Source organism: Larimichthys crocea, chromosome XXIII, assembly GCF_000972845.2.
Source record: "Larimichthys crocea isolate SSNF chromosome XXIII, L_crocea_2.0, whole genome shotgun sequence".
Classification (NCBI taxonomy): Eukaryota; Metazoa; Chordata; class Actinopteri; family Sciaenidae; genus Larimichthys; species Larimichthys crocea.
The window spans coordinates 4,697,111-4,724,382 of NC_040033.1; the positions used below are offsets into that span (position 1 = coordinate 4,697,111).

The 27,272-nt window shown below is 42.8% G+C and overlaps 1 protein-coding gene across 4 annotated transcripts in view; it reads left to right on the top strand.

The window, feature by feature from the left end:
* dpp6a (dipeptidyl-peptidase 6a) overlaps positions 1-27,272 on the top strand; it is a 192,528-nt gene that overhangs the window by 34,536 nt on the left and 130,720 nt on the right. Inside the window, exon 1 of one of the 4 annotated variants that reach the window (XM_019266978.2) lies at positions 14,622-15,222. The exons of 2 other annotated variants lie outside the window; for them this stretch is intronic. In XM_019266978.2, the coding sequence (XP_019122523.1) occupies positions 15,172-15,222 (51 nt within the window). In that variant the 5' untranslated portion in view covers positions 14,622-15,171. Of the gene's footprint in view, positions 1-14,621; positions 15,223-25,337; positions 25,884-27,272 lie in introns of those variants that run through there. One more of the 4 variants, XM_019266974.2, reaches the window with a different exon arrangement.

Consider the following 27,272-nt stretch of genomic DNA (forward strand, 5'->3'; position numbering starts at 1 on the left):
TATAATCTTAGGCAAAGGCATCAGCGCTGTGCTCAGGCGAATCCTCTGTGTTTATCATAGATGCGTATGATAATAGTTTGAGCTTCTAGTTATTGACTAATCTGCATTTTGGGTTCACAGTAACTGCACTGAGAGGCATGCACCACCTCTCACCTTGTATCATCTCCATCCTTTCCCCTTTTCTCTTCCTCTCTTAACCCCTTAACACGTCTTGCAATATTTTACATTCACCCTCCGATACTTCTCTTCCAATGACAGCTTCCTCAAAGCTTGTCTTCCACAAACCCATGGCATTTAAATTTTCAGAGCGAACAAGAGTGGGGGAAAAAAAAAATCTCCCTGAGTAGATTGATAGATTTGGGCCATAATGACTCGCGGCCTGTCAGGTGAGAGCGTGTCTCAGCGCCCCCTGGAGCCTCGGAAAGGTCAACGTGCCTCTTAATCAAACATCAGGCAGGCCATCCCCACTGTCAGCTGGACGTTGCTGCTCGCTCCCTGCTGAGTTTAAAGTTCACTCCCATCTGCTCCCGGAAAGTTACCCCGAGACACAAAATGGCGTTCGTTATGCTCTCATAAAGCTGTCGCGAGGTGGGTTTGATAGCCGTTTACGACGGGGCTCCGGTGATGAAGAGGTTTTTATGCTCTCGGAATGAGCCAATCTTAGCTACATGTGATCGTGCATGTCAGGAGGCTTTCTTTTTTTACTGACTTTCACAAGGTATACTTTATTTATAGGATGTCATTGCACATTAAAGGTGATTTGAATACTATGGAGGCGTGAAGGGGGGATGCGGTCTCTTTCACTCATCACCTTTGTTCTGAAACCTTGAGATTAAATCTCTTTTCATGAGTCGGGCATCAAAACATGTTCGATAAGAGAATTGTCACTTTTTCAAAATATGTTTCTAAGCGCAGCAGTCTAAGGGTTTTTAGTTTAGTTACACGTGACAGTGCCTGAAGGTGTCTCTTTTGAAAATCAAACCCATTCCTGCCAAGGATTTATCTCAATACCCTCCCCGACTGAACACATTGAACTCATTACTCATTTATCCTTTGACACTTCGTCTTCTCTGGCAGTGCAAACCTCCTCAAAGAGATTTTTGAAAATAGAGTCCACTCCAGTTTCTACCATTTCCAGATAGCGCCCCTTTTTAATATGAAGACGGGTCCTTCATCTACAAAGCCTTGGCCAGGAGGAATGATACATTACTATGAGGCCTAATCAAGTTTGGTGTGGCTCATTGGTCCTCTGTGGGCTGCAGCACACTCAAGCACTACTATTTTCCGAAGGCAAATTGGTCGTGGGGATGATGTCCCCCTAATGATTGTTTCTAATGTAAAGCTAATGTACTGGTGATCAAAGCTTGCCTCTGGAATTTAAATTGCGTGAGTGTGTGTGTGTGTGTGTGTGTGTGTGTGTGTGTGTGTGTGAGGTGGAGAGAAAAAGGAAGATAATTGCCTCTCAAAAAGTTTACAGGAAAGTAATTAGGAGGAAAAGTTGAAAATGCATAGATGTGTGGAATATTAGCTGTGGTGATGACAATGAATATATAGTGGTGGGGTGGGAAAAAAAAATCAGCTTTTAATGCTTTTGTCAGTCTCAATACCAGTTAGTGGTAATAAGGTAACGGGCTAAAAAAAGGGACCAAATAAAGATGACACGTTTATCTGAGCCTGGAAAATTACCTCTACCTACTGTACACTGTGCTTTCATGTGGAGCTGCCACTCAACATTACGCCCCTCCACTAGGAGCAGTTTATTACTTGATTTAAAAGGTTTACATAACAAAAGGAAGTCAAAAGTGGTGAATTATTTCATAATTTTTCAGTTCGAGATGACTGAATGTACAATATGCAGGCGACGGACCGAGACTTTGGCATCAAAAGCAGTTTGGTTTCGGCTTGTCGTCTAAGTAGAGGGTAAAGAAGTGGAACGTGTTCGCTGTGCAATGCAAAGTTTATTTGTCTGAAAACGGCTTTTTAAAAAAATGTATCTGCAGATTTGCTAATTGAAATGAACTCAACATGTCTTTTATGTAGCTCATCTGACTGCAGAAGAAGTCTTCGATCGATTATTCTTTTCTGTTATTATTCATTTTCTCGAGATCCTCCGGTGAATCTGGAAGCGCAGAAACGTTGGCCGCTGCCAACATCGTTCGCCAACATGTTTTTAAGATTTGATGTCTGACCGACAGTCCAAAGATCAATAAAGTTTCTATCAAAATGATATAAAAGTAGCACATTCTCACATTTAAAGGTACTGTAGAGCCATTTCTTCTTGATTAAAGTTGTTACAATCATTAATATTTTCATGAAATCAAGCCAAATCTTTGACTATGCACAGGGGAATGATTACAGCCACGTCTGAGCTGTGTTTAAGGAGCAGTGTGAAGGATCTGGTGGCATTTAGTTGTGTAGCTGCTCATTGCAACCACATTGCTTCACCCTCTCTAGTGTATAATGTAGAAACATGGTGGAGTCCTTGGAAAGAGAACCATCGGTCTAAATCTGAGATGTGTAAAAACATTGCAATACATATTTTTAGGTGATTATGCACTAATAAAAATATTATGTATATTGTATTTTTGGCCCTAAATCTCACACACTGGACCATTAAGTTAGTGCCAATGCTACACTGGCATTTAGAGTTTAACTGCTGACACATGGGGTGGCTTTATTATGAAGCAGTCACAGGAAGCTGTTTATTTGTCCCTGGGGTTAGCACTAACCAGGGTCAAGGATGCAGACACGGCAGACTGTTCTCTGCATTTAAAAACGCCGCTGTGTGCAACATCGATCATATTGATTCACGAAAAATAAAAATAAATTACATTTTTGTCACAGGAACTTTTTAATACATTTCCATAAAGATGTAAACACTTTTTTTTTTAACGCAGGTTTGCTCTGAACCTATGAAATGTTTTTATATGAATATTTTAATGGTGGCATAACTTGCCTTTTTTTTTGTGTGTCTGTGTGTGAGTCAAAGTCAAAATGAGCAGTGCCAGGGACGGCAGCCATATTTCTCAGCTGGCACTCTGGCTGCAGTAAAACGAGCCAACGCCAAGTCTCTCGCCCTCTCTGTCTCTCTCTCTCTCTCTGTCTGGCTCTCGTCCTCATCTTGACCACATCCTCTCTTCTCTCTTCTACTCCCTTTCCCAACTCCACCCTCCACCCTCCACCCTCCCGCCTCCACTCAACCCCGCTGGCCAAGTTGGTCTTTGTAAATAGCAGCTTTTTGCTCTTCCTCGCTCGCTCGCTCTCAGCCTGCTGTCACTGTATGCCAAATGTTGCTCAGACTACAGAGTTGTAGCATGGGGGGCAGAGGCACAATTAATCACCCAAAATAATACAGTATAATCACATTTGTAGTGTGCACAATTCTAAATGGAAACACGCCTTATATAGACTATAGAAATAAGTGGACACACCTGTCCTCTGAACTGTTTTTAAACCCTTATTTTGTGGAAACCCTTTCCCCCCATGCAAATAATAAGAAATGGTTTCGTCCAAGTTGGTGTGAGAGACCTGCACAGCCTTGACTTCATGGGCCAACATCTGTGGCTGACCTCGGTAATGATCCTGCAGGCTGAATGGAAGCGAATCTGCAGCTTCATTTTCTGTGGAAAGCCTGGAACCAGGAGAGCGGAGGCTGTTTATGGCAGCAAGATGCCCCGAATAAATGTTTAATAACCAAATATGTGGGTGTTATTTTCACACACTCTCGGCCATATAGTGTCTGGCAACGCATGAGTTTGTGATTTCTTCCTTTTTTTTCTCAAAACACAATAAGAGTAAAATGGAAAAAGAAAAACCAGGGCGCTGCTGAGAGAAAGGCTGCATGCACAGCTGGCTCTTCATAGATAAGGAGCTGTTTAGAAGAACTCATGAGGCTGTGCTTTATTAGTCTCATAATCACAATCACAGTATCTTGCTAAATATTCAGGCTTGTGTTGTTCCGGCAGCTAATTGTGCAGCCAATTTGTTCGGCTCCAGCAAAAGCGAGATAATATACGATAGGAGGCCCACTCAGACACATCCTGCAGCTCAAGCACAGTCAATCACTTGAAGAAAGTTTGATGGACATGAGGCCTCGCGGACCTCGTAGTTTTTGGTGGAACATGTGCTTGTCAGTTCCCAAAGGATTTTTGGATAGGTCAATCAGCTGCACTGTAATTACCGAAGGCGCCGTTTTCTGCAACACGACAACAAAAACATCTCCCGAAAATTGCCGTCATTTCAGGGAGACGTACAAGAGCAAAGAAGGACCCCAAAAAAAAAAACGATCCCTCTTCTCAGAGGAAAGTTTAAATCGCTGAACACAAACCAGGGAGAAAGTTATTGAAGCGTAATGAACTCGCTGTAGATGTATTTTCTAATTAGGATATGCAAATGTAGTTCTGTCGACGCTCGTTGGGTTTTCATGTGCTACAGTAAATATCCAAGTTTAACAGATGTACTTGTCATAATGTTTTCTTTTAATTAGGATTAAATTAAAATTGTTTTAATCCACTCGTGCTCCACTGTAAAACCCAAAAACTACTTCAAAGAAGCAAAGTCAAACTAATAAGCAAACTGTCGATTTGTCCACCCAGGAAAAAAAAAACCTTTAGTAACAGTTGTTGTTAATTGGAACTTATTTTATGCATCTCGTGCAGCTATTGACGAGCAAAACATCCGTCAATATTAGAAGTGACGCTTTAACAGCTGAGTCTTCACGGCGCTCTAATTAAGCTCCAATTTAGGCTGCGACATAATTGCAGAATTGGCTCTTCCTCCGATGTACGTTTCACTGTAAATAAGGCGCTCGTTGAAATTCACAGTCGAGGAAATGAATTCCTGTGTCGAGGACTGTGTGTCGCTTCATCGCTAAATTGAGCAAAATGTGTTCTCTGGAAGGGATTTTCTTTTTTGCAGTATAGAGAGAAAAGCCACATCGTCCCCGGGGAAATATATCAACATCTCTGTGGTGCTCCCGCTAAAATGAACCACGGGGCGTTCCACGCTGAGCCTCGGTTTCGGTTCTGTTGTGAAATCCAGACTGAGATAATGGCGTCTAGACAAATTTGTCATTGACATTTCGCATGTCTCTGTTACACATAAAAGGAATACAAATGAACATGGCCGCCCCGCGAAGGCGGCGTTTGCTGCTTGTTGGAGGAGTTTGTCAAAGTGCGCCGGCTCTCAGTTATCATTAGGGGAAGGCGCTGTGTGCGTTCACGTTGTTGTATTTGTTACTGAGATATAGTGACACCTGGAGTGAGGGATCGTGGAGTATTCTCTCTGCAGCAGGTTCCTTCAGTTCTTATCAAAAGAACAGAGAGAGAGGGAGAAGGCTGCAGGTTGATCGGACGTATCGAAGCGTTGCAGATTGTTTTAATAAATGCAGCACGAGGAATCGTCTATAAAGGTTTTGGCAAATATTTGCCTTGTTTTTTTTGGACGCGGCTTACAAGCGTGCATGACTTCAGCCTTAACAAAACATGGAAGATCCGAGCGCTGTCGTCGTGCAAACCTCCGGGGAGGGAAGGGAAGAGGGAGATTTCAAACTGTCAGGTTTATCTCTTGCATAATCGCTTGCACAAATAATGAATGATAAGGGCGAGAACACCGACAGGGCTTCATATCTGCAAATGAAATGCTCGCTGCTGCTGCTGCAGCACCGTGAACGAATATAGATGGAGGGGAAACCACAGTAACCTCTACAGGGACAAACTTTGTTAGGGCTTCACAAACAATAGCAAATAAGCATGTCTTTGCGGCCTGGTAAAGCCACAAATAGCTTGTCAGAAGTGTGAACAGAGGAGTTGCCCTTTATTGCTTTCCGTGGCGTTATGGTGCCTTTGAGTCTCTCTCTCTCTCCCGGTTCACAATAAACGAGGATCTGCTTGCTAACTCAGACCACGTTTACCTTTGGGGCCTGTGTGACTGAAATGCCCCTTTTCATCTAGAAGGGATATGTCTGTCTCAATATCCCCACGGTGCTTATGGCACTGCGCACACAGAGGAGGAGGAAGAGGAGGTGGAGGAGGTGAAGCAGGAGAAGAGATAGAGAAGGATGTGTTATTGCTCTGTCCACCTTAGCGTATCCCCGGTTTGTGTACCCTCTTCCACCCCTTTCCTAATCTCTCTGGGGGGGAAAGTGCGGAGAATGCAATCAGGACATGCGGAGGTGGGTGGTGATGGAGGGGGAGGGCACCTGGACCTGTCTACAAGGAAACAAGGAGATGGTTGACTGGCAGCACCTCCAACCCCAACTACCTTCTGTTGAGTGCCACCCGTCCCCCCTCGCTCTTCTTCCACTTGTACCTGTCAGCGATGCAGCGGTTGAGATCTCCGAGGTTCGCCGGGCGCTATCCGCTCGCTTGCTCACACAATATCTCTTTATCCTTCACCCCAGTGCCCCCCCCCCCAAGATCGAACACCACACAGCAGAACCGGGTTTGTTACGCTTCAGCCGACATTTTCTATATTCTCAAAGGCTCAACCCTGAAGTTTTAACTTTCTTCAACTCAGAGGCAATTTTCTAAAAACACATCTAATCAGTTTAGATAACTTTTTTTTTTTTAAGGAGAACTCCACCTGAAAACACAGAAAAAAGCAGCACTTAGTGAAAGTCTTTGTCATTCAGATGCTTTTTTTGTTTGTTTTTGTGTACTGGCAGTTATTCATCCTCCAAAAACAGGCCAAATCTGAAAGAGAGTAATATGTAGTTGGATAGCAGAACAAATCCGGTTGTGGTGTCGGTCTTAAAGATTTAAAGTCCAATACTTCAAATATATAAAATCATAAATTCTGGGGACAGTTTTCTTGAGCGTGGACGTTGAGTAATAAGAGATCTTCCTCCAACAGCAGCTTGAATAGATCATGTTTGCAAGATGTGTTTGAAGTAAAGTTGTTTGATTCATCTTCTCCGCAACTGGAAAACCTCCAGTTTTCTTATCACTGACTTTTGCTCACGCACACATTCTGAATCTGTTATATTCTCCAAACAGGAGAACAACAACTGAAGTAGATGAGACCGATTGATGGAAACGCCAAACGAAAAAAGGAAAATCCGTCATTGATCCTGCTGTATATGAGAACTACTTCATTTTTCATTCCCAGGATTTGTAGCTCTCCATCCAGGATGGATAGTTATTGTGCTGCTGCTGGCCCCGAAGATAGCCCTGAAAGGTTCTGAGGGTTTATGATAGAAGGTCACGGTCACAGGGCGATGGAGGCAACATTTAAAGTTATAGCTGCAAGCAGCAAACACGGTGTCCGGACTCCGGTCGAGAGCACCAGAAAGCCGTTCTTTATTCCATCAATGGTCAGTTCAGTCGGTGGAGAAAGAGGATGCACAGGAGTCCAAGATGTCTCCTGCTGAAAGGTTTATTGAATCTTGATCAAGTGAGTACAAAGCAAATGAAGAAGTGAAGTTAAGAACTACAAAATGAACTTCCTCCTGGGGTCAGCCAGCGGCAGCTTTGCGCATGCACGATTCATTTGCAGTCTGGATGTAGAGGGGTGAACATCTCCTGCTTTGACTGCACGAGGACTGGGCAGCCTGTGAGTGCTCTGGGACGGAGGAGGGCCCCAAAAGTCTCCAGTGACACCAGAAAAAGTCTCTAGATTTGTCACTGGTCACCTTTTTAAAAGAAAAGTTGCTAAATATTGCAACAAAGTTGGCAACACTGACTCTATATCCCAAATACGTTTACCCTTAGTTGTCCAACATTGTTATCTCTGTATCTTAACATCTCTGTAACATCTGTATCTCAATCTAAGATTTAGCACTATCCCGACAGTGACCTCAAGACTTTTGTTTGACCCTGTGAATGTGGCATGATAGGAAAGTTTTTTTTTTTGTTGGTATTTTTACAGAATTCACAGTTGGAAGTTTAAAACTCTGAAAGATCCTCATGGTGCAGATTAAATGTTTCAGATTTAATACTCCGAGGGCTGCCATATGGCCACTAATTGTGTCCAGACAATAGTCCATAATTGGAGAATGTTTGGTGCCTTTTTTTGGTTCATCTTTTTTTTTTCTCTCTTTGTCAAATCAAATACAAAGAAAGGAGATTTAATGGAATTAGGATTGAGGCAAACAAATGCTTGCTCTTCTCATGGGAACGTCATTGTTGTTTGCTTCTTCAGTACAAACTATTAAAAAGACATCTACTGTCATAGAGCAGTACATTTTGTCTTAAATATGAGATTATCCATTTATTTTTTTCTGTTACATTCTCAAATTTTGTTAAATTTAAAATATAAAACAAGCTGGAAGAGATTCTTGGTTCACACCGGGGGTTTCCTGTAGCCTCCACGAACTTCTCAAAATGCCAAACTACAGAGCAAACTTGTTTTTAATCCTCTTTAAAGTTGGATGAAATCCATTTATCTGTCCTGCATGCAGCTGATCTGATGGTGTAGCAGAGCAGATGCAGGAAACCACATCAGCAGGTAGTGTCTGACATCGCTGTGGGGAAATTACATTTTCCCCCGTCCCGGTTCTGCTGTCATTCACCTTGAGTCGCCGTATGACGAGCCTTACATTATTAAACGCGGCGCACACATGCTCCTACATCTTTCACCGTATATCGGCCTCTTCTGCCTGGGCTACCTGATTGGCTGAGGTTGTCATCAATCACGTGCTGCTGAATCGAGCCTGGCAGTGGCCAGACAGAAAACTGGTTCTGACCTTGGACTCATCCCTCCTATCCAAATCAAACTCCACAGAGGGTGGAAGGCAGAATTAAATCCCAAAACTAATAGATGAGTATTTATGAGTGCTGTAAAGTCCTCGATCCTAAAGCGTTTACTCTCTGCCCATCCCTGTCTCTCTTCAGCATGGCATGAAATTAACTATATGCCAGTGAAGTGGGCTTTTCTCGCTCCAATTTCACTTCTGACAAGCTGAGGCTAATGGAGGAGGTGCCTTGGATTAATGTCTCAGCGTTTTGGTTAAAACACCCTCTCGTCTGAGTGAGTGGTCGACTTGTTTGTTGGTGTCAGTGAATTACTTTGCCCTTTTGCGTCGGGCAGAAGTCATCTTAAAAGGCAATTAGTCAAAAGGAGCATTGTCGCTCATCTATTCCACCCCGAGATGGATTGTTCTGCTGAGTGCAGTATCGAGTTAAGTTCATCTCTCCCCGCAGACCTCTGATTAAAAGAATATTTTGCCAGCACTGAGCTTTCTTGCTGCTGTTTAATGGGAAGTTTATCTTGCACTGAAGGTTTTATTTTTGACAAATCGGGGCTGATTGGTGCGGATGTTGTCTTAACTCTTTAAAAATTGTAGATTTCTGCCTTCTTGCCATCAACTCACGATCGAAAAGAAACTCATCTCTGAAGCTCCGTGGAGGCTGTTTTACATTCTTGCCACACTTTGCTTAGTTCTTGTATTGTTTTTTTTTAAATTCTTAATTCATATTTCAGACACGTTTTTTTTTTCTGGCTCTACTTAGGATTAAAAAACGAGATTGAAAAGCCTGTATTATTAAGTCCCTTTGGGGATCAAACATGAATGTTAATCCTGTTGAAAAACATCAAATATTACCCGTTATTACATTTTATTGTTTTGTTTTGTTCCGTCTTTCTGTATTTATTGGTTTGAATCAAACGAGAGGGAAAACAGCATAAAAGTACAAACAGAAAACCGAAGAACTGACCCCGAAAGCGCAATTTACAGTGAACGGTGAAACTGTTTCTTTGAATTTTCATGAGCGTATTCTCAGTTGTGCTTGTACAGAAAACATACAAACTGCTATTGTATATATCAGTAAGTACAGCTGAGGCTGATGGGAATGCTATTACTATTTTCAAGTATTTAGTGATAAATGAAAGGAGTACAAATGAACATATTACGGCTCATCCTCAGGGGGACATGAATGAATGTCTGAACGATGTTGTTGAGACATTTCCCTCAGAATTATGAACGTCAGCCTCAGGGGGGTGCTAGAGCAAAAAGTCAGGGGATCGCCAAAGGCAATAGGGATCATCCCCTGGGGACTATGAACGTCTGAGACAAATTTTATGGCAGTCCATCGAGTCGTTATTGAGAGATTTCAGTGGACACCAAGGGGGTGAAGCAACCGACTGGTGGACATTGCTGTTTTCTGAAAACAGATGGGACTTTCAAACTGAAATTTGCAACATTAAAGTGTTTACTTTAGCCATTTATTCATTTTTTTTGTACTTTTGTTCCATTTAATTTGTTTTCTTGGCATCCCTTTGTGATGAATCGTGTCTTCTTAACAGCAGAAAAACCCAACCACTTTGTGTAAACACGTCAAATTGATGAAGTTCACCCTGTACTTTCTAAAACTTTCTGAGTGGAAAGCAATTCAAATATGATGAGCGTTAAAAAACTGCACAAGGATGAAAGACAGAATCACTTCTGAGAGCAGCTTTTATCTGCTGCGAAGGCTATCGCTCTCCAGACGTGATTGATTGAAGCGCTTCATGACACTTTCTCGACGCTCAGCGTGGCGGAAAATGCGCTGTAGGTTGAGAGCTCCGCCATATTGTGATGTTACTCTGTGTTTTGGGGATTCTTTGTCTGTTTCTGAAGTGTCAGTCATTGTCCTGCATGTATTAAAAATGAGATATTTCCTGGAGCGTTCCACATCGCCTCCTCTTAAGAGCGTACTTACTGACTCTGTTCTCCTCTAAACTGCCTCCATAGTAATTGAGATGAGCCACAAGAGAGAAGAAACTTGGAGCCAAGTCAACTTTCATCTTTAATTCACAAGCCGTGGCATGAATGCCATCCCAGACTTTCTCCGTCTCCTCAAATCCTTCCCAAAGATCCTTTCTCTTTGCTGCGTGTTATCTCTACATATAGACCTGACATCCTATTCTGCCAGTGCTATTAATAATCATTCAAATAAAATATAACAGTAGTGGGTCTCTGAGACAGAGGTTTTTATTATGAGCAATGGGGCAATTTGGCATAGAAGCATGTGGGTGTTCGAAGAAGGCCCATCACTTATCTAAATAGCTCAGAGTCATATGCTGAATGTCAAGTTATTAACTGTGGCTATGATACAAATTCAATTCAGAGGCCAGATTAAATTAGCAAAATGCTGAACTGCTTGCTAATCAAAAAAAAAAATAGAAAAGATATTCCGGAATTAATTTATTGTGCATTTTTCACCGCGATGTGTTTTCTCTCCGTGTGATTATTGGACACCTCGCCCCTATTAAAAGCATCCGCCACGCCCTCGCCTCTTTCCTCGCCAGATTTTCACCTTGCTTTGAAAATCTGATTGTTTTTTTCTCTCCTTGTTTCTTTCTGTAAGCAGTGAGTAGTCTTACCTGGCCGCCTCCGGCTCCATTCAGCTTCAACCTCGTAGACAATATGTTGGAATTGCCTTCAGTGCTTCTTCGGACCCTCAGGGACTTTTTTTTTTCTTTCATTTTGTCTCTTTGCTCCGTTCTTGTGATCTTGGGGAATTGAAAAGTCAGTGCTCAATAATGGAATAAATGGGTTTAAAGGGTTGAGGTGCAGAAGCGTGTCCTTATCCACGTATTAGTTAACAGCACAAGACACTATCGGGCTTGTGTTTGATACTCTGTCAACCACGGATTCTCCACCAACTGCACATTTTTCACTCCATTGCCTGTTATTATTTTTAATATATGGTACATGTTCCAACTATTTTGCTTGGATTTTCTGCACTCAGACTAAAATCTGTCCTGTAAGACTGAACTAATCTTTCAAACGAATGCGAATTGTGTTGAAATAAGCAAATGTAAAAAATGTGTTAAGCTCCAAACACGAGGATAAAGTTGAAGATTTGTCTATCGATGAAATATTTTCTGACCGTCCAAGAGAAGACTTTGGGCAGCAGATGTACGGCTGATACCATTTCATTACATGATTTGTTTATTCATCAGCCGTAATTCGATACACAAACACATGAATCAACCGAGCGAGTTCATTTTGTTATTTTAGCTTTCAAGATTGGAATGCAACTAATCACATGGTCTGTTGAGTCTATAAACCATGAAATACAAGCAGTTTAAAGTGAGATTGTATGTCGGGTAAATGCCTTTTCCTGTGGCGGCGGCGGTAACTCGCTGTGGAGTGAAATATCTGATGTCAAGGTGAAGAATGCTCGCCCGGGCACCTCAGCCAGGTCTCTACATGGACCAGATGGACCTGCTGAGTTTCTACAACATGACTTCCTGAAAAGTCTCTCAGATACTGATGACTTTGCAGCAGGTTTAAAACCTGAATAACCAAAAATGCATTCAGTTTAAACTCCTACAGTATGTCTGTGTTTTCTTCAGCTGAATCGAACACTGAGGTTTTTCTATCCACTTCTCCTTGCTCCTGCAGTTTGGTTGTTGTCGTCTGATGTTACTGCAAACCGAACACCTCTTCCAGTTCCTTAATTAGTTCCACATTAAAAATCCCTCCAGCATTTTCCGTTCCCTTCCCAGGCTTTTATTGTGAAATATCTGCACGAAGCCGTCGCTGAGAGAGGCTTTAATCAAGAAGTACAGAGTTGAATGATCTGAATGCATTAATCAGCGCGTATGAACAGTGTTTCTGCAATGTAAATGAGCCCATGTTTTGCATGAATGCCATTGCAGTGCTGCTTTTTTGCCTGAAACGTAGCCCTTACTCTGAGAAATCATGTTTCCTATATTCCCAAATTGTTTTCCCAATTACGTCGTGATATGAAGTGTAAAGCGCTGTCTGGATTATGTTTAAAGGTGCCATGCCAGGTGGACTGTGTTCAAGCTGACATCAGAGAACAGGATTTACATCCCGAGTTCTCTCTCTCTGCAAGGTTAAGACAAGAAACATTGGTTAAGGTTGGGAAATATTGCGGTTTCTGTTAAACATGAATAAATATCCTGTGCCTTTAAGTCTCTGCAGACTTTTTCTGTATTAAACCAAGACCACAATCTTACCTTGACCATTACCAAGTGCTGCAAGTACCTAAACATAATTTAAAGTCTTACAAATGCTGTAGCTGCTACTACCGGATATTATATTCCAAGTATAGTCGTATATAAACTTTATTTGTAGGAGTCGGGCTTGTGGAATGAACAACGAGGCAGAAAAAAAGTCCATACCTGATCCAAAGCACCACACTCAAAGACGGGGCATGAACCAGTACAGCGTCCTCCACACCGTCTTCGATCTTTTGCGTGTCTTTATAACATGAATCAAAGTTTGGACTGAACACTTTTGGACAGTCCTCAAAAGCATCGACAGTCTTGCACTTGAAGCGGTTGTGCGTGTGTGTGCAGAATGAAAGAACAGAGCTTAAGGAAAAAGTTAAAACCCTGCCTAATCTAACACGTCTGCACTCCTTCTCAAATCTTTCTTAAAGCCAGTGTGACAGTTCGATCGTCTGAAAGTTTTCCAGTGGCAGAAAAAGGGTTTCATTGACCTCTACAGATAGATAAGGTGTTGGCAAAGATGTGAATGATCCATACTGAATACATTTCCTTAAACAACTCAAAAAGACTTCCATGTGGTGTCTTATACGGATTTTAGATTCTGGTTGGTGCTGGATCGGCGGATCGACGCCGTTCAGATGAACTTTTTGTGATCAGAACACTGTTTGCTACTGGCTGTTGTTGGAATAGTTTAATTTTATTTGAGCTTAGCTCCTGAATTCTCTTCTCCGTGCCGTGCCGTGCCGTGGTGAACTACTTCTCTGTCTGAGCAAAAAGAAAACAGAGGTCAGATGCATTCCTGTCAGCCTTGTGATGGTTTTCATCAGTAGCAGCTGGGTTTGTTGTTCCAGCTCTTTTCTTGACTAAATAGAGTGGCCCCTGAAAGTTTGCAGAGTTGGACCAATATTGACCAAGCAAATTAAACTTTGGGGAAAACTTCCAGAACTTTCTTATCACAAAAGTTTGTTCTGCCCCCGAGTTAAAACATTCAATCTTTTCCGACCCTGGTCACTCTTGTAGTCTCTTTCACTGCTTCTCATTTAGTGGCTGCTGGCGTTGGCTAGCGTTGGACAAGTGTAAAACCAGTCATTCCATTTCTGCACTTTGGCTTTGACCACGCTGTAGCTATAAACGCTACATAAATTTAGATTTGTACCGCCGCCGTGCCTCGGACCAATCTTCCAGAGAGGTGGGGGTAATTTACGAGGTGCGATTCATGGCACGAATATATCACCCACACTTTATTACAGCCCATCACACACAGGGCTGATTAAATTGATCTGCAGATTGGTGGACAGCAACAGACACTTCATTCATCTGCAAAAACACAAACTCTTAATATGAGCTGCATTGTTGGAAATCCAATAACTTGAGTCATGCAAACAACTTCTATTCACGTATTTGCTTCGGTTCATTGTGTTTTGTCAGCGCAGACATTTCTGTTCTCCCCGTCTGTTCTTATTTCCGCCGCCCTCCCCTCCGCCGTCTCTCCGTCTCTTTGCCCAACCTGCCAAATCCAAGTACACACACACACACACACACACACACACACACACCTTTGCCTCACTAAAGCTGCGATGGAGATGTAAAGAACGCTGTTTGGCTGTGTTTGCTGGCAGATGCCTCTCCCATGGCCACCCGGACAGATTACGTTTAAACCTTCCAATTTAGTTCAGGTGCTGAACCCGCCAAAATAAAAGCAAAAAAAACAACCAGCCAGCCTCTTGTGGGGAAGAGCTTAACGGGGGAGGGAGAAAGAAAGGTAGGGATGAGACTGAGAATGAATCAGGGAGAGAGAGAGAGAGAGTAGACAAACACACAGACAGAAGACGACTTGTCTTGGGGAGACGAAGACTGATAAACCTTATAAAGGGAGCAGAGTCAATGAGAAAGATCGAGAGGCTGTGAAAAGTCAAAGAGGGATAGGCAGAGCGCTGTGAAGGAAAAGGGGGGAGTGGAGTGGAGGAGAGAGAAAGAGAGAGGGAGAGACAGCCGAGGCGAGTGAAAGCCGGGCAGCACACATCTCCAAAGAGCCCATCTCGGCGAATGGATCTCTGCGCATCAGACCGAACCCTTGTCGCTGTGTGATTGATTGGCCAACGTGGAAGTGTGCTTTGGAGGGTGCTATAGTCAGCTGACCAAGGGTGGAAGAGGTCTCCACTAATCCTCCGCACTTTAGGTTCCACTTTATTCGGGCGCTCGTCCAGAGGACTTTCTGCGTGAAGAAGAAGAAGAAGTGTTTGAGGATCTGTTGCTGTCACTCCAGTCATGTCAATGCTAATCGCCACCCAGCAGATCGACACCACCACCTCCAAAATGGTAAGGATGGAGCTGGCGCTGTAGCGTGCATGCTGGAGCACTGTTGGAGCTGGATCTTTTGGATTTGACTGCAGCTCAGTGTCAGTGAGCTGTCTCTCTTCTTTATTAGTGCCATTAGGCCCATGTGGTTTGCATGACGCTAATTCACTTTGAGCAGTCTTCTTGTTTTTGTGTCAGTCGTACTTAATAACGCTCTTATTCTGATATTAATTCTGATCTTCAGTCTCTGTGTGGATCTTGACCGTCCTCTCAGGGGACAGCCGGGTCAGGCCACTGGACTGTGAGTGTTGTATTGTCCCGGTACAGTGACAGAAGGGATTTTTTTTTTCGATGGCCGCCCCCGGGTCTCTCCTTCATAACTCACTCACCATCTCTCAAGGCTCCTGGGCTGAGGTCGGACACTAAATCAGACTCTCCACCTGTCTTGTTAAATCAGCCTCATCTTTTTATACTTTTATTTACTTATTCATCCCCCCTCCTCCTCACATCCATCAAACTTTTGTCACATCGGTGGGGGTCTGATAGAACGTGGCTCGAGCCAGAAGTGTTTTTTTTTATTTATTTTTATTGCTCTTTTTGTTTGGGGATGAAATGTACGCTGCTGCAACACGCTTGACAAGTGGCCTTGGCTGGCTGCGCTCGCTTGTTTTGGAAATTACACAAGTTTCAGATTAGCTGGAGGATATACGACAAAAAACGAGAAGTTTGGCACTGAGACGCTCGAAGTTTTGTAAAAGAGTAAATGAAAAGAGATCTCTAGTGGCGCTCTATTTCAAAACAAATGTGGCCCCAGTGCAATTAAGGCAGTACGTGTAAAACAACATATGATTAAAGCGAAGCAGCGTGTGCAGCAGCCAACAACACATTTCCATTCATTAAAAAAATTCACCTCCTCCACGAACGATACGTCAAGAAGCTCCATGAGTTGTACGTAGTTAGACATGTTGCATGTTCACACACATTTTCAAGGCCAGAAAGAAGAAAGCTGCATGTTTTTCAGAACATTAAAGCGAGTGTGATTATGTTTTTTCAATCGATAAATCCTGATCATGTGTGTGGTGTATCGTAGTACTCCACATATGTGGAGCATCTACCGTTTTCTGCCTTTGCTGATTATCCTGTGATGACTCATCCGGTTTTTCTGGCTGCTTTTTCTGCACATTGGAATCAGAAACTCGTCTAATTTTAAAAAGGAATCGAGCACAAACTTCTCCACATGTGGCTGATATCAGATAAACGGCAGCTTTTGACACGACCTTTCCAACCTCGTGCAAACAGCGAGGCCGTGTTTGCCGTGCACGAGCGACACTCGGAAAGTTATTAACTTTCAGCTTTAATGGAGAAAACGTTTGTTTGTTTTATTCCTCCTGTTAATTGCTCTCACGGTTCTCTGCGTGATCAGCACATTGCTCAGATGAACGGGGCTATTCATGTGAGAATTTGTGGAAATCATTGTGATATTATTCATCTGTGCGTTATTCTGTTTGTGTACACTAATTTGCTGCAAGGTGAGAGGCGTCCCTGATAAAAAGCAGTCAGGACGGTGGGCTCTCTGCCAAAGCCGAGGTGTATATCTCAGCTGCGGTCGTCTTTAAATTGCTAATCTGAGATATCAGCAAAAAGGGCGGTGTAATATTTTACACTTGGCTCTGTAGCTCATACTAGACAAATCAGCAGAGCTTGCTTCCTGATGTAAGGGGCAGTATATATATATATATATTTGATATTAACTTCATGACTTGACAGGGTCGCTCCCCGCTCTGTGTCCGCTCTCAGCTTTAATCCCCCCTGGTCTCAGATCATCAACTAGTCGCCACCAGTGCACTTTAACCATGATGTACTGGATCCAAGCGCTCTCATCCCTCGGGTCCTGGAGCCCCCGGGGGTCATCGCCTTTTTTGATACCTGCAGATCAGATGATTTGCAGCCCCGGAGGCAGCAGGCTCTGCTGGTTTTTTGATGCACCAGATTTAATACAAAGCCCCCACTCGAACCAGATTCCCTTCATACCTCCCCGGGCAGACAGCACACATCACTACTCTATGTTAAGATGTCTCATTTCCCACCTAATGTGTCTAATTCCAATCAGTCCGTTACATTAAAATGGTTTCCAGCTCATGAACTATTATCCCTGATGGAAATCCCTCACTTTTTAAACACTCGGGATGCTTTACTCGCTAAGTAAGAAGCGGGGAACGTGTAGCAGACTGTAGGAATGTGTTTTAATGACATTTTGATAGAAACGTTATTGGGAAAACACTTGTTACGAATTCCGCTCAGGTTTCGTGCAGGGGTGGAGAAATATTTGTAGCAGATTAGTTCTGTGAAAATGGGGGGATATATTTCCCTCCCCCCCAAAAAAAAACCAACCTGGCGAGATATAGTATTGATTCTTTTTGAAATGACAGATGATTGACTGCAACACACGAGCAAAGGCTGAAATATGAATAAGTGATTTTTCTCCGCGGACATTTGTCTCTGGCGCGGCTCCTCTGTGGCATTTAAGTCCTACTTCTCCTCAGATAGATCAATAGTTACTTTAATCCACAGTTTTTTTTTTTCATTGTCATTCACACAACCTTTATACTTTGAGCCTGAATACCAAACAAGATAGGAAAAAAAAAAAAAAGAGCTGAGAAATGACTAATGTGGAATTGAACGTATGGATTTTTGGAGCCCTGGCTAACGCGCTCTGGCCGGTTCACTTGGCCTCGAGTCAAAATTGTGACTGTAATCGTCGAGTAAAACAAATTAAAAAGCCATCAGGTAATGACAGCAGGTTGTTGTAGTAATAACAAAGCTTTTTTTCACCAGCATAGATCCGAGAGGTGTGTGTGCGCGTAAGGCAAGTTTTAAATGGCATTCGTCCAGGTAAAGCAAATTTATCCGAACTTTTCACGCTCTCTCTTCGCCCTCTTGCACTTTCTTCTTTCTCTTTGCACCCTTTGTTCATTTCCTGTTCTGTCTCCTCTCCATGCATTTATTCCCCCCGCCCCAACCCGCTCTCGCCTTCTGTAAACCTCTCACAGTTATAATTTAAGGACATCTGGAGGTACAAATAAGCAGTGTGTGTGTTGTGCTGCAGTCCTGCAGTGCTTGCAGCAAAACAACAACTAGAACTGATAGAGTAATAAGGAAGGGAGCCCGAGTTTTTACTGTTCTCTAATGCTTTTCGCCCAATAACTCTTCCTATGAAGTGACTGCTATGGCATTAAAACCGCTTACTAAGCAGCACTGCTGCGACTTGGTGGGCTCGTGCTGAGCAGACGGACATTATTCAGGCCCAGATAACTTCCAACCATCTAAAAGTAACAGTGGAGATCCCCCCAAAGCTTTTAAAGCTTACCCAAATATGTCAGCCTGAATTTTGGAGTAAATGTGAATAAAAATGTGTCACAGTGCAACATTATATAGCTTGATGGAAGATTCATAGCGAGACACTGTGTGGAATACAATGATTCTGACAACCCTGGAAAAACTGCATGTTAAAGGTCCAGTGTGTAGAATTTATTGGCATCTAACGTCACCCTCACCTTCTTAAGAGAGAAACACTTTAACGGCTCTGTCTAGAGTCAATATTTAGTTTGTCTGTTCTGGGCTACTGTAGAAACATGGCAGCCTTTATGAACGAGGACCCGCTCCCACTGTAGATACAACAAAAATAAAAAGATTCTTGTTTTCAGGTGATTAAACCTGCATGAAAACATAGTTCTGAATATTCCCCAAAGTCCCCAAATCTCAAACCCTGCACCTTTAACAAGAGTCAAGAGTTTACAGCTGTGCTGGCGACACTTTGAGCTGAATGCTAAAACATGATGAACTCGACACGTGTTGGTTTTTAGCAGCTGTAAAAATATTTTAACACCGTCTCTCCTCCGACTTGGCGTAGCACGTTAGCATGCAACACTTCCTGCAAGTGCATGAACTCTCAGAATACTGAACATTTTGTTGGTTTTTGTTCATAAACGAAAAGTCTCGGAACACATTTAGACCCTGATGATGGTGCTAAATGCACTTGGTGTAGTCCTAAGTGATTTTCTATACTTAATTTCATGGAAAACTATTCTTACAGTGACAAGACACCAGCTAGCTGATGTTGTTTTTTTTTTTTAAGATAATTTTTTTGGCCTTTTATGCCTTTAATGATAGGACAGCTGAAGATAGACAGGAAGCAGAGAGAGGGGGAGTGACACGCAGTAAATTAGCCGTCCGATGCGGGATTCGAACCAGAGCCAGCTGCAGCAAGGACTATAGCCTCCACACACGGGGTGGCCGCTTAACCCACTACGCTACCGACCACCCCAGCTATCTGATGTTTAGCAAAGTTTACCATGTTGACCGTCTTGGTTTTAGCGTCTCAGCATGCAATATTTAGCGTTAAATTTGATTAAATTTGATCTGATGTTGGTGTCAAATGAAAAGTGAAGGGACCAAAGTTATAACAATTCATCATAAAGGGAAGGAAACCATGGTTTATGACATGTGTCGACCTCACTGCTGGAAGCAAAGTCACCAAAGTCATTAGGATCTCGTCTTGCAACCAAAAAATGCACAAAATTTGATGCGAGTCCGTCCAGTAATTGATAAAAATGGTTCTGTCTGGACCAAGTTGTGGGCCAACAGAACCGTATCGCTCTCTCTAGAGCTATACCGCTAAAACAATGTCTTGGAAATCCTTCAGGGAAACCTGTACCATGCCTCAAATGAAGAGATGGAACAAGCTATTACAGAACATAGATAATATTTAAAGAGGGAACACAGAGAGAAGGCTGCACTGTTGAGACAGCATTTAGATAATTACAGTTATTATTCAGAAACATGGTGTGACTCACGTGTGAGCAGTCGTGGAGCAACATTTATCACCCTCTCACAGTAGCCAGTCCGTTTTTTCAACTTTGGATTTCACATGCTGCTTTTTTTTTTTTTTCAGTCCCCGCGACTGGATTTTCCGGGATATTGCTGAGCCGCCAGAATGACAAATCAACCCTCCGCAAACAGACTTTTTTTTTTTTTTTCTACTTGGACCACCATCTCCACCATACGTGAAATTATTCTGCTGGCCCTGTCTGGGAAATGGGATCCAAGTCAACAGAGAAGCATGAGATAACTGAAATGTATTTTTTTTCTCTCTCTCTCCTTCCCTCTCAGCCTCTGCATCTGCAAATTACCTTTGTGCCTCTTACACTTTATGCGAGCTCGACGTTTCACCCAACGTTACGGCTCACTCGTGGCTCTTTTCTATTTCTTTCCCTTCCCTTTTCGCCCTCCTCCCCGCTCGCTCTGTCCCTCTAAATTTCCCGGGGACTTTATCACACCCATTTCAAATAGGATTGAGACTCAATTTGCCATGCCTCATGTCACTTTGCTGCCGAATTCCACACTTGATATAGACACATCATAAAAACTGCAGAATGAGCAAAATATGACTCGTCAAACTTTTTTTTTTTTTCCCTTTCCTGCCTCCGGCTATTTGTCATTTCCGAGATTTGTTTCTCCGCCGCGATGCTTTGATTCGTCGCGAGCGATTGGCGCCGCGGCATTGGGCAGATGGAGGTGTCGATCAAGGAAAAAATAAAAAGGTGTTGTCATCAGATTGGCGTTGCGACGAGTAGGTGGTTTCACAGCAGAAAGTGACAGCACCTATTAATTTGGCCATTTAATTTTAAGTCCAACAGCTTCAGGCTCCAGCACCTTCAATCTCTCCCTGTCATTCAAAACAAGGCTCTTGCCAGCGGCCACAAACACACCCACCCACACACACAAAAAAAAGGCTTTTAATCTAAAGCTGAAACTTAGCCTGAGAATGCAAGGACCCAAGAAGAAGCCTTTAAATCCATCAGACTTACATCTAACCACATTTCAAAGTGCCGCCGCGACATCTCTACGATACTTAGGGACAGATGTAAGGGTGTGTAAAACGACTGCAGTTGCAAATTGGGTTCTCTTGTCATAAAGTAGAGGTCCAACAGACCTGAATATCTCGGATAATGGCCAGATTGATCCTCCCTCTGTGAAGCTCGGTATTGAAGGTGGAGGTTTTTATGACAGTATTCTCAGTGAGAAATGGACTGCAACAGAGAAATGTGACACCGCGGTAAAAATTCATGAGTTTTTTTTCTCTTTCTCTCACCCCGAACCTGGCGCTCCTGCTGCGAACGCCTGCTCCCATCGCGGCTTCAAGAAAGAAGGGAAGATGTGTCTTCAAGGTCAAACTTGTCTCATGCCTCACTTCTAGTTTGGAAAACTTCAGCGCTCTTGTCTTTCTTTCAAGTGGATAACACTCCTCAGGGAGCATGTGTGTGCATTTAATTGGTAAGAAACACTGCAGGACTTCCCTTGACTGACTGAATTATATTTTTGTTTCTGAACACGTTACGTCTATTTATTAATGTTTTGAGATTCTGGTTCTCCTGGAAAGAAATAGAACCCAAGAAAACCTTTCACCGTGAGGCCTGTCGATTATTTGAAGTAATGGGGCACCAAAAAAAAAATCAATTCTGTGTGCACCAGAAATGGGTTTCCATTAACTTCCATTGTACTGGGATGCAGTCAGAAATCTTGAAAACCTGAAAATATCTCCCAAAGTACGCATGGCAACAGCCAAACCCGAATATTCTCATCCTGTGAGACCCCCCATTTTAAATTCTAGCAGAGTTCTCCAAAATCCCCAAAGATACCAGATATATGAGTCTGACATTTCCGAAGTGTGCCTGAAATTATGCACAATATATTTAGAATATTCACATTTGATGGAGTGGTGCAGCCATAAGAAACATGGTTTGAATATTTCACTCGACGCGGGAGCTAACATGAGCAGATTCACAATATTTTCTAGAGTCTCAGAGTAAGATTACTTAAAGCCACTTAAGGTGAAATAAAAGGGGAAAAACTTAAAGTAGTCTGTCTCCTTTTGAGTGGAACAACCCTTTAAATCTTGATCTTCTTAAATCTCCAGCAGCAGTTTTTTTTTCTTTAACCAAAGATATCGATCCTCTTGTTTAATTCATGTTACTTAAAGCTTGTCAGGATGATTGACCACCTCCCTCTGGCAGCATTAATTGCTGTCTGGCAGTCTGGCAGTTTTAAAAGGCGCTGGCAGTGACACAGCTTCTGGAAATACTGTGGACGGTGACCCGACAAACCCACCCTCTGCTTCTCTTTCACACCACCTTCATTTTATGACGGAGGAAAAGGATTTAGAGACTGCGGCCGCCCCCTCCGAAGTAGTTCCAGTCCAGGGAGAGACATGTGGTTTGATAAGTACAGCTCTCTCGCACAGCGGCATGAAATGAGAAACTATCCATCATAAGTCATGGTGGTGGTCGGTTGACGGCTAATGTGAACTCGTGCGTGTGCTTTGAATTATTTTATTTATTTATTTTTTATGTGGAATTTGCAACATTGATGTTTTTTGTTGAGCAGCAAGTAAATATTTAGGGCTGCGTTTATCCACTAGATGGCGGTGTTTGTTTGGTTTCAGAGCATTAAATGCTTCTAATTAAACTCTATTGAATATCTGTGAGTGCCAGAGTTGTAGTTATTGTTTTGTAGTCATGTGTGTTTCACCTTAAATTCCCTTTTTGTGCATTAATAATGCACAAAAATTAAGCAGAATACCGGAACAATTTCCAGGAATCCCCCCACATTTACTTCCATGCAAATAAAACCGTCTCTTCTAAAAATGCACAATAATGTGTTGAGAGCTGATTCTCAGCCGGTGCTTCCCCACAAACAGAGGACTGTGGCTGGGATTAAACCACACAGCTCTGCCCTCTGCTGCTCCAGAGCGCACACAGCCCACCTCCGCTGCACTCAGCTCTTCATAGGTAAGCCTTTAGAAATAATCACATCGGTACTTTTCATGATCTCAATCGATGCGATGGAGGTAATCTAATAAGGCGATGTGGCTCGAGGGTCAAGCCAGACTACACAGCAGGTCCGGGGAGCGCGTTGTCATTAATTTTTACGTTATTAATAATCAGTTTGAAGATGTTCCACATATTCAGTCCACCTTTTTAAAATACACTCTATATCAGTACCCCTCAGGATTTCCTGCAGTCTGACAAATCTTGCTACCCTGCCTCTTTTTCATCTTAATCATATCACTACAGTGCCTGAAAATTGAATTGCATTTCTGGGTTCTGTGCCAGAGTCTGAGATGGATTTGATGTGAAGAAACACATGGCAGCGTTTTTTTTTTCTTTCTCTCCCCTCTTTATGAAACCTTTCTAGGAAATCAATGGTAAAATATTTTACAGAGGGGTCTGTACTGTCTGTATACGTGGGTTTGCAGCTCTGTAATCAAGTCATGTGGTGGTCGGGTGTGTTTTTAATCTTTTTAGGAAGTCCTCTTAATTGAAAGGTAAATCCAAACTGAGTTGTTTTGCTGCAGGCGGTGCTGTGAATGTACCGGAGGAGGATGTTTGCATTTCATGAGGCATGAAGTAGTTCCTGTGACTTTCTGTTATGTGGGCCGTGATGAGTGGATGAGTTATCCTGCGTTTGGGTTTTTTAACTGAAATCCCTGCATGATCAGCTTGTTAGGCGGACAGAGGGAGTGTTCTGTATCCTGTGAGGCCAAACAAAATCAAATCAGATTTCAGATTCCGGGTCTGTTGTGTATAAAACGACTCTTCCTGTGCTGGGACTGTAAAATAAAGCTGAATGATGTGGTATCAGCCCAGCCGGCGGCACAGAGCAGCAGTTTTTTGTTGTAACTTTTATGTGTCGAGAGATTATTATAATTATCTTTGCCATCTGGACTCTGACTTTCGAAAAGAAACCGATAAACTGCAAATGTTAATCGAGTAATCGCTGCAAAATATTCAGAGGTTCAAGCTTCTCAGATGTGAGGATTTGATGATAATGAACTGAATATCTTTGAGTTTTGGACTGTGAGTCAGTTATAATAAATGATTTGAAGACCTCTGGGAGATTATATAGAGCATCTCTCATTATTTTCTGACCTTTTTAAACAAAGCAGTTGATGATAATGGAAATAATCATCAGGGTTGTGGGTTAATGGGGGATTGTAGACACAAATTTTGGGATTGACTAAAGATCAAAAGGGGATTAAACACCTTTCGGGTATTTACTTTAGATCCAAGACTTTACTCACTGGTTATACCTCCTGATACTATGATAGTCAGGGTTTTAAAAGCAAAGAAAACATGTCCAGCCTCCTGGTTGAAGCCAGACACGGATGATGTCAGAGTTGGAAACAGAAGTCTTTACTAAAAGACAGTCACAATTAATACAAGGCTATGCCAGAACTCTGATCGTCTGTTTCGTCCTTCATTATTTGAATTATTTCTACGTTAAGTTGTATTTTTATATATTACTGTAGTACACTTGAAGTATTTTTGGCCAATGCTACATCATGAAAGAATGAGGACATGATCGCATGTGATTAAATAAGCATCTCCTCTTGTGTGTTCTCGTTTTATCTGTGTAATAATAATAAATCTGTGCATTAGAAATCTCCAGCTCTAAAATCCGACTTCACTCTGTTTTGAGTTGTTTAAAGGTCTCTTCTATCTTCATTTGAATGCACAACACTTTTTAACACACCTAAGCCTGAACTTTATTGTAATACTTTATGCTTTATATACTGTACTGCTGCCGCTGTAAATTCCCAGCGGTAAGTTGCTGTGTTGGTGGAATTAGTGGCACAAATGGAGCATCACTTATCTCCCTGAAAGCCGGAGACAAAGAATAAGATTGAAATCTCGCTGAGGGACGTGAGACGTCTTCATTAATCTTCTTATTTTATGGCCTATGAAAACAGTGTGCAACTTTTTTTCTGCGCCTTTTCCCTCCACGTGGGGGCGCTCTTCCTCCACCTCCTCCTCCTCCTCCTCCTCTGTGGAGCCGAATGGAGGCAAAGATAAGAAACTAAAAAAGAGAAATACTTGAACCCACTCCATCTGCAAAGTCACGATAAGTGTGGACCGACAAACCTCTTGACACGTGTAATGTGTTGATGCTGCAGCTGTTTGCACATCAGCAGCTCTTTGCGCTCACTTGTGAGGCAAAGACCTCTTTTTCTTTTTTTTTGAGTTCCCTGATCAGCGGTCACTCTCCTCTCCGCCACGAGGGGAAGGGAAGGAAGGTGTCTCAGCTGATGCTGGTTCCTCTTGTGGTGGTTCGGGTCCCGGATCCATGGGTGCTTTATACAGTCTTCAGTAACCCACAGCCTTTGCATCAATCTCGCATCAAGTTGGGGTTGGGGAAAGTGTGCAAAACTGCGTCGCTGCAGCATCGATGAGCCTGAAAGTACGTGCTGTGAATCCCGAACACAGCTCGGAGTGATTATTCTGTCTTTTTCTCTTTTTCAATTGAAGCAGAGCATCCTCTAACAGAATTACAGCAGCCATTACTGATTGACCTCCTCTAACTTGGACTTTTTTCTTTTGCATTTTATTGATTGAGAGCAAAGACTCGCCAAGTTTTTTGCTTTTTTTTCCTCCTCTTGGACAAGAGTCGAAATGGCGTCAATATATCAGAGATTCAGCGGAAAGATCAACACGAACAACTCCTTCCCTAATCCTCCGGAGGCGAGCCACCTCCTCGGGCAAGGTGTCGAAGGAGTGGAGCGGGCGATAGAGAGCCAGCGACCCCGCTTTCAGCATCAGTACAGCCGGCGCTGCGAGGACGAGGATGTAAGCTTAAACTTAAACAAATCACCTTTTTTGTTGTTGTTGTTGCTTGTCAGATTACATGTTGAACTAAATCGATCCAAATATATCGATCCTGTAAGCCAATAGAAGAACGAGTCTTACTCAATACCCCCCTGTTTGCTGTTAATTACAACTCCCACCCATCCAGAGGGAAAGTTGTCAAACTTCTGCGTCATTGCCTCAATTGGTTGGCTTGTCTGTCGATAAATGACGCGTCGGTTACGTCTCTCTGTCACTTCATGCATCTTTTTAAACGGCACGTCGATATTTCAGACACGGTTAGATGATGCTGATCCCTCCCTCGGTGACACCGCCTCTTCTGTTTTAATATTCTCCAAACATGCTGCGATGCAAACCGCCTCAAAATCCCGTGGATGATTAATCTGTGGGAGGGATGTCTCGTGCATTTCATCAGGGGTCACCTTGACAGTGTTTTTAATCCGTGTTTTGAGAGCACGTGCTCGTGTCTTGAACCGTTGCCAGGTAAAGGACGGGCAGACTCACCGGGAGCTGTCCGCGGTGCTGAAACACTGACAGCTGCTGCTGCCGCTCTCCATGGTGCTGAAAACTCCCCTCACTCAGCACCGGCAGCTCTCATAGAGCCATAATCACTCATAATTAATTAGTTGTTGTGTTTACTGTCCATTAGATTTTTTTAAAGGTGGACTGGTAGATGCTCAGGTGCAAGTTCACCTCCTTGAGCAAGGTACTGAACACCTAACTGTTCCCAGTGTGGCTCCATGCTCTCTCTCTCTCCATTTGCATGTCTATAAGCACCTTGTGTGTGTGTGTGGTTGTAGTTTGGGTAAAATGCATGTTAAAGTGACTGAAAAATCTATTTCCCCTCCAGGGATCAGCTCAGTTTCTATTTTATTCTATTCAAACTGAGATATTTCAAGTTTGAAGTCTTTAAAGTCTTCACAAAGCTGCAACTAGGTTGATAGATACTTTATTGTCCATAAGAGGCGATTTAATGAACGTCCAATACTGCACATTTCTCCACCCATATTCCAAACGCACAGGACAACACCTGTCACGGCGTGCCCGTTTCCAGGTCATAGTCCTGTATCTGTGACTGGATGGGAGCAGAATGAGGGATGAGTTGTGAAGAGGTGGCTGGGGTCATGTGCTGCACTGCGTGCTCTGCGTGTGATGGATTTATCGTTGGGGAGGCCAATCATTTTGGAGGCGTGGTGCGTTTGTTTTTAATTGGAGGCAGTTAAAATTGTTCCGAACTAATGATTATTTTCATTATCGCCTAATCTGCCAATCATCAATCAAAATTGATTTTGTTGTTCGGTCCATAAACTGTAAGAAAAAGCTAAAAATAAATGTTCAAAGAACCCAGAAAATATTCACATTTAAGGAGAA